This window comes from Gavialis gangeticus, unplaced genomic scaffold (assembly GCF_001723915.1).
Source record: "Gavialis gangeticus isolate Ggan-Ray unplaced genomic scaffold, GavGan_comp1, whole genome shotgun sequence".
NCBI classification, from domain to species: domain Eukaryota; kingdom Metazoa; phylum Chordata; order Crocodylia; family Gavialidae; genus Gavialis; species Gavialis gangeticus.
Window position 1 is genome coordinate 129,049,774 of NW_017729022.1, and position 10,523 is coordinate 129,060,296.

Here is a 10,523-nt window from a genome sequence, read left to right on the forward strand (position 1 = left end):
CTCATATACCCCTTCCCCCAATGAGCCTAGTTTAAAGCCCTAGTTTTAATCTCCCTCAAAATGATTAAGGCCTTGTCTGTGCTAGTAGCCCATCCATTTGGCCCCTGTTCCTTTGGTGGTAAATTACAGCAAGCATTCTGGTTAAGGTTGTGTTTTGCACCCATGTTTGCTGTGAGCAGTGGTATGTGATTGCACAAGATATAGAGAAACAGTAGCATTCCCAAGGCTTGTTATGTGCTTGTTAAGGTCTAGTAAGGTATACAACATCAGTACAAGCATGGGAAGACCCTGTTCCTCTCCTTTTTGGTGGGTGATGCAAGATACACTTGGAAAAGGAATCTGCAGTGGAGGCAGCAAGGGAAGGTGGTGAGTAGCGGAGGTGAGGCATTTCTGGGGCTCCTGAGTGCATTTAACTTGGTATCCCCTGCCTCCATGGTGGGTAGGAGACCTTGAGTTTGCCTGTGAGTGTCTTCTTCACAAGGTTGTTGAAATTGCCGGGGACACCTGTTGGGACAGATACAATTACACAGGCAGTCAGTGAGCCACCATAATGTAGTCCAAACCAGCAAGTCAGTTGAATAGAAGCAGAACTGCAAGTTCAATAAATACACTGCAAACACACAGCTTTTCATTTATTGACGCGTTCTCTGGCATTGTCCATACTTGCTGCCTTCTGTTCTGGGAAGAAAGTGTGCTAATGCCATATTTCCATCTTTTGCTTGCAGGAAAAATGTATGCATCTTTTAAGGGATTTGTATAATTTCTTGTCTTAACTAAGATGTGGGTCCGAAATTGCCCCCTGAATCCATCTGCACTCTGAAGGGGGTACAATATTGCATGCTCAGATTTTGAGAGACAAAAATTCCAGGTTTCAGGCACCTGTCCACTAGGCTGTTTGGGCCATGATTAATGACCATATGTAGGGCAGGTGGCTGGGAGGGCTGGAGATTGCTGCTAGCTGCAGCCTGTATAGAGAAAATATCCTGTTTTAAAGGCATCCAAAGCTGCTTTTGATCACAAAACTTTTTATATGTGTAATTCTGCTCTTGTCCTAATGACACGTTTTCTCAAATATTTGGATGCAAATTTTCCTTGTATTATCTGAAATGAACATTAGGGGTGCAATCCTAGCTTGGTTGAAATTGGTGAGAGAGCCTCCATTGTTTTCAGTAGCGCTGGGATTTTACTTTGGATAGTGAGGTATGTGGAAAGAACAGGTATCTTTTGCTTCCCAGCTCTGTTCTGTCCTCATCTCCTGTGCACATAAGTTTTTAAATCATGCCATTCCCTGAGGCATCTGATGTTTGAGATTAATTGTTTAAATCCATGGTAATTGGATACATTATAACAATGACATAACAAACATCCTGAGGATCTTGGAAGCTCATGAAGAAGGAAAATGAACAAGGGAAGGAAACAATCCACCAAGCACTGTCACAACTCCCTGACTTGACTTTCCTGTTTTATGCCCACAAGCCACAGAATTCCCTTTAATCCAGACTGATGCACAGCCTCCTCAAAATCCCAATTATCCTGGAAGTCCACTGCCCCCAAGGCAAAAACTGTCCTATTGTTTGGCCTTTCCTTCTGCCAGGGAGCCATATCTTACTTCAGGGGTGGGCAGAATATGACTTGCAGGCCAGATCTGACTCACTAATTGATTGTAGGGCAGCAGTAGGCTGGATACAACACTGCATGGGACCAAGCCCCACCTGCTTCCACCTGGGGCAGTCTGTGCTGTAGTCCCACCCGCACCTTCTCTGTGCCCACTGGCTCCAGCCCCAGCCAGTGCATGCAGCTTCTCAGAGGAGCTGCCTTTCACCCATGTGGCCGCCCACAGGTGGCTGCTTATCACGCTGGGCAGACAGATAGGGTGGAAGGTGGCCTGAAGCTGGAGTCCTGCGCACTGGGGCAGAAGCCACCTCTGACTGCAGCTTCCCCCTGCCTGAAGTGATATAGCAGGAGCATGAGGAGGAAGCCACTGGAGGCAGGGGGACCTGAGCAGTATCTGGGAGCCTGCAGCAGGAACAGCTTTTCCGGGAAGCTGTGCACAGTAGTTGTGGCTGGGGCAGTGCTGTCGGTACTCCCACCTGTCCAGATGGGTGTGGGCAGGAGAGTGGCACAAGCTGCCCCAGGCAGGAGCAGGTGGGTCTTGTCCCCAAGTGGAGTGCTGCAGGGGCAGCTGCAGGCCATATTTGTTGGGGAGAGGTGGACCACACCTGCATTTGCACCTCACGGCCTGGCCAAGCTCTGCTGCATGTGTTCACTTCCCCCTTCCCGCCTCTCGCTTCTTCCCTCCCCACATCCCCAACCAGATCCCAGGACCCAGCACTCAGGCAGCCCCCCAACACATGCACTCACCCACTCCACACAGAGTATGCAAGAGTAAGACTTTATGTTGAGCTATTATGCAATTGCCTCTATATACACTATTCAAAAAACATAAATCAAAGCAAAAATTATTTTTTGAATTAAAATCCGATTTAGATGTTTGATTTTTAGTATATAAATTGTTAAAATGATATCTTCTAAAAGATTGTATGTGTGCGGCCCTTGACAGCTCACCAAAACTCATTAAATGACCTGCCAGCCAAAATAATTTCCCATCCCTGTCTTACTCTAAAGACCACTTTCATCTTCCACACCCTGATCCTAGCCTCACCATCAACAAACTTGTGGAGCCCCAAGTTGCCCAGCTCTGGCCTCATCTGCAAGCAAATCAGACATCCAAAAGCTCACCTTGCAACCTTTAATTTCAAATGCCAAAATCACCCTGATCCCATCATATTATCCTTTGTCAGGAATGTCAATTATGTGTCCCATGGGCCAGATCCAGCTCTCAGAGCCCCATAATCCAGCCCCTGGTGCTACCCTGTATATCCACATGGTATACTAGCTGACTGCACTGCACACAGTATTTACTGGAGCCAGTCCCAGGCTGTGCTGCACGTGGCACTGCCTGAGGCTGGTCTTGAGCTGAGGTGCCTGCAGCGCTTGCTGTAGTCGGGTCTTGGGCTGTGCTCTGCACATCACTTTCTGGGGCTGGGTCCCAAACTGTTCCACAAATGGTGCTTGCTAGGGGTGGGTTCAGGGTTCTGCCATACATGGCGTGAGCTAGGTCCAACATCCCACACCAGCCTGGGTGCGTGCTGCATGCTCTGGATCAGGCATTTTGGGGTGGGAGTGTGGGTATGGGGCTCATCCAGCCCACGGACTGGCCTTGCACCACTCATCTGGCCCTGGGATAGATGAGCTTGACAACCCTGCTTTACTTGACCTTATTGAGGCCCGTGTTGAGACAGTTTCCATGCATTCCCTGTGTACAGTTCCATCAAGTATCATTTGTGCAGCCTTCTTGAACAAACCCTAAGCTAAAAACAACAACTTTGTATGTGGAAGTGACTACATTTTTTATTTTATATCTGCTTCTAGATCATTCATATAAGAATGTGGCTTTGTGTGTAGTATAGGAATGGTTTAATATTTTAAGTATGGGGGTTTTTTATTTCTTTTCAGAAGCTACATGGAATCTGGAAACTTGAAGTGAAAGAGAAGCTACAAACTCTTTGATAAATGGAAGCCATGAAGATATCAAAGCGGTTCTACGCTTTTGGGATTCTAGCCTGTATAGCTATTTATGTAGCTTATATAAAATGGCACATGGATTCCAAACCAATGTCAGGTGTAACAGATGGGACAACAGAAAACAAGGGAGACAAACTAGACCATCAGACCTTGGCAGCAGATCTTTCTGTGTTTTATGGAATTATGTTTGATGCTGGGAGCACTGGGACACGAATCCATATTTTTAAGTTTACACAGAAGTCAAAAGGTATGAACTCTCTCAGTTAAGGCTGTCACTTGCTTCTCTCCACTCACTTTCCAGAAATGTGTTAAATCTTAGCTGGTCTTCCTTGGGAACCATCCTATTTTTAATTTTCAATGTCTTTGAAGACCTGAGTCTAATTGCTCAAATTTGTTGTCCACAGCTATAATCGTTTACAAAGGATTTTTCTCTTTAATCTATTACTAAAGATGTAAATGTTTGTACTTGTTCTGTTCCCTCTTAACTGTTTTCATGAAGAGCATAATAAAAATCAGTAAAAACTAACAAAAAAAAGCCACCTAAAAACCCTTAAAAAATTCAAGCTTAAATCATAATGTGTTTCTCTGAAAACAGATAGTCCCTAAACAGGTCAGCAATTTCAAAGTGAATTTTGTTAGTTGTACTAGTAACAGAGGCATTCCAGTCAGAGCCTAGAACTTCGAATGACTTAGCTTTGGACCCAGTTTTATGCCATCACACCAGGTGATCTCAGGAATGCCCATTCAACATTTGTACCCCACTTTGCCCATTAGTAAGGCAGTAATCTGTACTGAACTGGGATATTGTAAAAAGTGGTCAGTTAATGTTCATTAAGTAATTTAAGATACTTAGGTGGTGAATCTTATATTATTTAATCCTTAGCATTTATAGAAGATTCCTGAAGTATCATTCAGGTCCAGATTAAGTTGCTTTTCTTGGTGTGTATTGACTCACAGTGAGGGCCTGTGACACCAGTGGCTGGCCAGTTTAGCTCTTAACAAACATTTAGTCTTTTCCAGTACATGGCTGAATGTTGTTCATTCATCTTTTAATCAGAACTGTGCAACTGTATTTTTCCCCCTTTATCAGTTTGTTATTAAGTATCTTATTATTTTATCACAAGGAAATAAACATTTGAATTGTCTAAACATATTGATAATGCAGTGTCCTGGAGTACAGGACAGTTTGAATTCTGTGTTATAGAAGTAGTTAAGCATTTAGGGTGCGAGTGCCCAAAATAGTCACCGTTGGCCTAACATGAGAGTCAGTAATACATTTATTGATTCCAGTAGGAGTACAGTATAGTTGGTACTGAGCTCTTTGGAAAATTCCACTCTTGTTACCTGAACTGTTTGAGAAGTAGATTAGCTTGTACACTAGGAAGGGTGAGGGATGAAACAAATTCTGAGAAGGCTGGGTATTAGCCTTATTTAGGTTCAGAACCCGGGCAGAGCAGAAACCAACTATCCATGAATCATGACTATAAGCCATTAGGAGAAGGGCTGGCTCTGTAGTGAGAGCTGTCTCTTAAAGGTATGGCTCATTTTAATTCCCCTTCAGAGAGGCTTCAAAGTACTCCCATGAGCCTTGATTAGCATATGATGTGGTGTAATCTGCCAAATTTTCTTCTGTCTGTACATCAGCATTCATCTCTTTCATCTTGATTACTGCTTTGATACAGAAACTCCCAAATTAACCCATGAGACATTCAAAGCATTGAAACCAGGACTGTCTGCTTATGCTGATGATGTTGATAAGGTAACATTTTTTAGCTATTTTCTTATAAAAATATGTTTTTGATGGAGATGGAAGATAAATTGTGTGTTGTGTATGCTTTGCAAATCAAGTAACTTCCTACTATAGCAGGCTTAGCTGTGAATAAATGCAAAGACCACAAAATATATGTCTTTCTATACTTGGCACATGGAGCATCCTCAAAACCCATACCTTAGAGAATCAATATACAAAGCGTAAATATTTCTACTATATGCTTGCTTCAGTTAGCATAGTTATGTTATTCAATCTTCTTGTCTTCCTGAACAACAAAGAAGAAGAAGAACAGTACTGCCCCTCTTTCTTCACTGTTACGTGTAAGTGGATATAGGAAATTAATTGATGAGATAAACAGCCATTTAGGCCTCAGTTCAAGACCGCACTCAAGCATATGCTTAAGTTCCATTGACTTTGTGGAACTGATACATGCTTAAAGTTAAGTGCCTGTGGAATGAATTGCTGCCATGAATAGGGATTAGAGGTGCACCAATGCATTGGATATTGGATCGGCACCAGTATAAAGAAAATTGATTGTATTGGAAATCGGCCTGATGTGACTGATAATTTGGCCAATAAATGCCCCGTGCATGCACGCAGCCACAGCACAGCACTTAGGCAGTGAATAGCACCACTGAGCAGCTTGGAGAGCTGTGTGTAGCTAGTACGCCTGTTGTGATGGAAGAGGAGAGGGAAAGAAGGGGCATGGGGGCGCAGATCAAGGCCCCTGCGGTGAGGGAGGGAGTGGGGCAGGCACTGCCCAGCTGGGAGGGCACCTCCAGGAGGGCATGGGGGGTGCGGGGCATATGCCTGGTGGGCTGGGACCGCACTAGGCTCTTCCCCGCACGTGGAGGTTGTGCTCGGAGCTGCGGGACCATGCTTGGGGCTGCGCTTCCGGCACATGGGGGCTGTGCTTGGGGCAGGCAGTGGTGCTGGGGTGGGGGGCTATGGCAAAATTTGGGGTGGCTGCAATCCCCCTCCTAGCAACACCCCTGCTTGGCCCAAGCGCAGCCCCCATGTGCTAGGAGTGCAGCCCTGAGCCCAGGGGTGCGAGCAGCAGCAGGAGCTGCCTCTGTGGATGAGCCACGGCTCCATCCAAAGCCCTGCCCTGCCCCAATTAGGCGGAGCCCACCCCAGCCCCACTCCCTCCCTCCCTCACGTCAGGGGGCTTGATTTCCCACCCCCCCGTCTACCACAACACACTTACCATCTGCAGACAGCTGTATTGGAAATTGGATTGCTATCGGCCAATATACCTCCTTAAAAATCGGCTATTGGTATCAGCCCCCAAAATTTCTATTGGTGCACCCCTAATAGACATGGTTTCTTAGTGTCCTTTTTTGTGTGTCTGCCTAAGATTTTCTGTAGACCCAGTCTGTATTACTTTTACTTTACCCACAGAGTGCCCAGGGAATACAAGAACTTCTAGATGTAGCCAAGAAAGACATTCCTGTGGAATTGTGGAAATTCACTCCTTTGGTCCTTAAAGCAACAGCTGGTTTACGGCTGCTACCAGGAGAAAAAGCTCAGAAATTGCTGGATAAGGTAACGCTTTTCATTCAAATATAATTTTTCAGTAACTTCAAAACAGAATTTAGCACCCTGAATGTTGCACTTATGTTTATCTTCCATGTGGTTCCCAGTCTAATGTACATATTTCTTTTTTGTTGTATAAACTGCAGAGCAGCATTAAATCATTTGGATTTCCATATAATATACAGGTTTCCCTCAATTTTTTTATGCAGGTTCTGTATATGCAAATTTGCTTTTATGCAATGAGCATTTTTAGACCCATAATTCATTATATGTGAGGTAAATTCGCTCTTGTGTGATCGGCATAGGCACCCCCTGCCCACCCAAGCAGATAAGTCTGTGAGGGGAGGGGAAAGGGCCGTGGGGCCAGGGCCCCACTCACACCAGCCCCTGCTGCAGCAGCCCTGGGAGTGGCCAGCGCCAGTTGCCTGCAGCCACTAGGCTGCACCATGCTTCGCCTGTCCCCCCACGCCTGGGCTTTGCCTGTGCCCTCTCACTAGCTGCTCCCAGGGCCAGTGCAGCAGGGACTGGGGTGAGTGCCACTCTGTTCCCTCCGCTTTGCTCCCTTGTGCAGACCTGGGAGCAGGACCCCTCCCCCTGCCCCTTCCCTAGTACCAGCCTCACTCCCTTCCTCCCTCACTGCCTTGGGAACATATCCCTATTTGTTACATTATGAAGTGGGTTCACTTTATGCAAATGCGATGTATGTGCTCTTCTCTTCTCTGGGAACGCATGTATCGCATAAATTGAGGGGAACCTGTACTGTATCTGACCATTGCAAAAGTGCGTAGCAAGCATTATTGGGTACAGAGCATGGGGGGGTCCTGAACATCATTACAAGAGGAAGGAATCCTGTTTTTGAGTTGCTGCTTCACTCCCCAGACTGAACACTTTATCTCTAACTCAGCCCACAACAGGGAGGAGAAGGGGAGAAGTAAACCCCTTCCTAGTGGCAAAAGTCTTAATGATGTGATGGGTGGAGTACAGAAACCCCATATGGGAGAAGGAAAGGGTTGATTGACTGCTCTGGACATCCAGATTCTTCCTGTAAGTGACAGTCTCAGAGAGGGGGAGGCTAAAAGGGGGAGTGAACATATGAGTAGGTGACTGGCCAGGAAGAAGAAATGTTTTCATGAAAGTGTATGCAACAAGGAATTGCTGTGTCACTCAATGCCCAGTTGAATTTAGTGGAGGTTGCTGCAGAGTTTCCATGCAGTTGCATTGGTAGGTTCTAAGGTCCTGCTACAGTCTGGGTCAGAGCATCAAGGCTGTTGTTTTGACTTCTAGCCTGTGCTTTTGGAGCATTACTCTGCCTGTTAAAGAGATTTGCACCAGAATGGGATTCTTGAAAGTCACGTGTGGTGTTCCCCTGCTTCCTTCTGTACACAGTCCTATGCCAGCTGTTTTATAGTCCCTATCCTCCTTGCTAAAGCAGGATACACTGGATCGCCTTTGGGACCCTGTCAGTGTTTGTCTTGTTTGCATGGACATACTATAGCTAAGCAACACAGAGCATCCTTTTGGGTTGAATCCACTGCTACTGAAACATTCCCACGTAGCCACTACATCCTCTGTTTCTGTGGGTCATGGTACAAAACCACTGAATAAATCAGTGCCCTCTTTGAAAACCCGAAAAGTATTTCTTGCAAGCCACATCTCAAGAGCTGCTCAGCTCTTGATACTCTTTCTGATTTCAGAGGAGGTGCTCAGCAGAACTCAGGATTTGACCCTGGGACGTTAAAAATGATGCAGATTAAAAAATAAATATAAGATCCCTGCTGTCTAGCAAAAGGGGTCCTCTAATTTTATCTTTTATTTAAATGTAGGTAAAAGAAATATTTCAGGCATCTCCTTTCTTCGTGAGGGATGATTGTGTGTCCATAATGAACGGAACTGATGAAGGTAGGTTGAGTTTCCAAGGTGTTCATGGTTAGTAAGGACCATGTAGAGCAAGGCTTTGACACCCTTGCCTCAGGACCATAATGGGATATGCCAGCACATATTTCTGTGCACCTGCAGCATCCCCTTTGACTTCATTGGCGATCCACATGGAAGGAGGTGTTCAGTTTTAATGACTATATCTTATAAAACTGGGCCTAACAAAAAGCTTTTGGCCCAGATTTTCAAAAGGGAGGCCTTAAACTTTGCCACCTAAATATGTGGCTTGATTTTTAAAAGTGCTAAACGGTCAACAACTCCAGTTGAAATATTGGGAGCTGCTAGTCCCATGGCACTTTTGAAAATCAGGCACATTTATCTGAAAAGCCTAGATTTAAGCTCCTACTCTTGAAAATCCAAACTTTTGAATTCCTTTAAATAGCCTGTTGAAGTCGTTATAATAAAATCCAGTTATAACTTCTAACTGTACTAAAATGTTTTTAGAAGGATATTTTATTTTAATTGTGTGTGTGTTAAAGCTGAAAAGCTGTTAAATGGAAGGGGGAATGCAAACTGAGGTTAACTAGGCAGAAATGAGAGAGGAAGGCTGAGGTCAGGTTAAAGAAATATACCAAATTCTTAATAGCCCATTGTGTGTTTTGCTTGCTGTTATAGCCTGTTAATTTTTCTCTTAATCATGGGAAAAAGTACAGTAGAGAATTTTTAAAAGTGCTTGGCAAAAGTAGGAGGATAAGTAGAGTCTTAGCATTTAAGAAGAAAATAACCAAAATGTATTGCATCTAATACAATTGATGCAGCTCTCCCAGCAGACACGGGCTGTAGGACAGCATGAAAGGATTGATTTCTTGATATTTGAGCCAAGAAATGAAACCCCTACAGTAAAGCTTTCCCAATTTTTTTCACCAGTGTGCTTGTTCTATAAAAAGGTTGCCAGTTATTTAATTCATAAAGACTCTTTGCCAGTGTTACAGGGAATATAATGCATCATTGCTAAATGTAGATGTCCATTCTCTGTGGTTAAGGAACCTAACCTAAGTTTTTTAAGATGATTGGTTTTCATAGCTATGGTATTTTTGGAGTGTGAAGCATTGCAAATCAATGCAAATAAGCCTGATTTTCCTAGCTGAGGATCTGACACTTAATTTCTAATTCTAAACCAGTTGCTTTTTTGAGACTTTGCATTAGATGTGAGCCTGTGACCTGTGGTCTTTTTGCTTCTTGTCAATGCCTCAAGTTGCTCATCACATAACCTAAAATCTGATGCTAAACTGCTGAAGAAGATAAAATACCTCTGGCAAAAAAGGGATCTAAAATAGGCAGTATTTTTATTGTGCGTCAGCTTATTTGGTGCTGTTTTTAGATGTGGACCGACTGCATTGTCTAAAGTAATGTCTTTTTTAAAACATTTTCTTGCCAGGAGTGTCAGCTTGGATCACAATAAACTTTTTAACAGGTACGTTTACTGGGAACGGGGTGTAAAGTGTAACTTTGCTTGATGCCTTGATGTTTGTATGATTCCCTGTCTCTACAGTGCAGTGAGCTTCCCTTATGCTTGGCTGTAATTGAGGTGAGATGCAGGTGAAGGGGGCAGTGAGTCAGCAACTGTGTGCTTATGGGTGAAATCCTGGCTCTGATAAAGTCACCGGGAGGTTTACCGTTGACTTGCATTGGCTGAGGCATTCACCCTTTTAAGTGTTTACATGCTCCTGTTCCTATCTCCCTTGAAAGACCAGAA

General features: G+C 44.4%; 1 protein-coding gene across 1 annotated transcript in view; it reads left to right on the forward strand.

The window, feature by feature from the left end:
- The window catches only part of ENTPD6 (ectonucleoside triphosphate diphosphohydrolase 6 (putative)), a 40,032-nt gene that overhangs the window by 7,498 nt on the left and 22,011 nt on the right, over positions 1 to 10,523 (forward strand). Inside the window, exons 2-6 of the mRNA XM_019516163.1 lie at positions 3,517 to 3,832; positions 5,268 to 5,344; positions 6,758 to 6,901; positions 8,716 to 8,791; positions 10,206 to 10,241. Coding sequence (XP_019371708.1) covers positions 3,574 to 3,832; positions 5,268 to 5,344; positions 6,758 to 6,901; positions 8,716 to 8,791; positions 10,206 to 10,241 — 592 coding nt within the window. The 5' untranslated portion in view covers positions 3,517 to 3,573. The remainder of the gene's footprint in view (positions 1 to 3,516; positions 3,833 to 5,267; positions 5,345 to 6,757; positions 6,902 to 8,715; positions 8,792 to 10,205; positions 10,242 to 10,523) is intronic.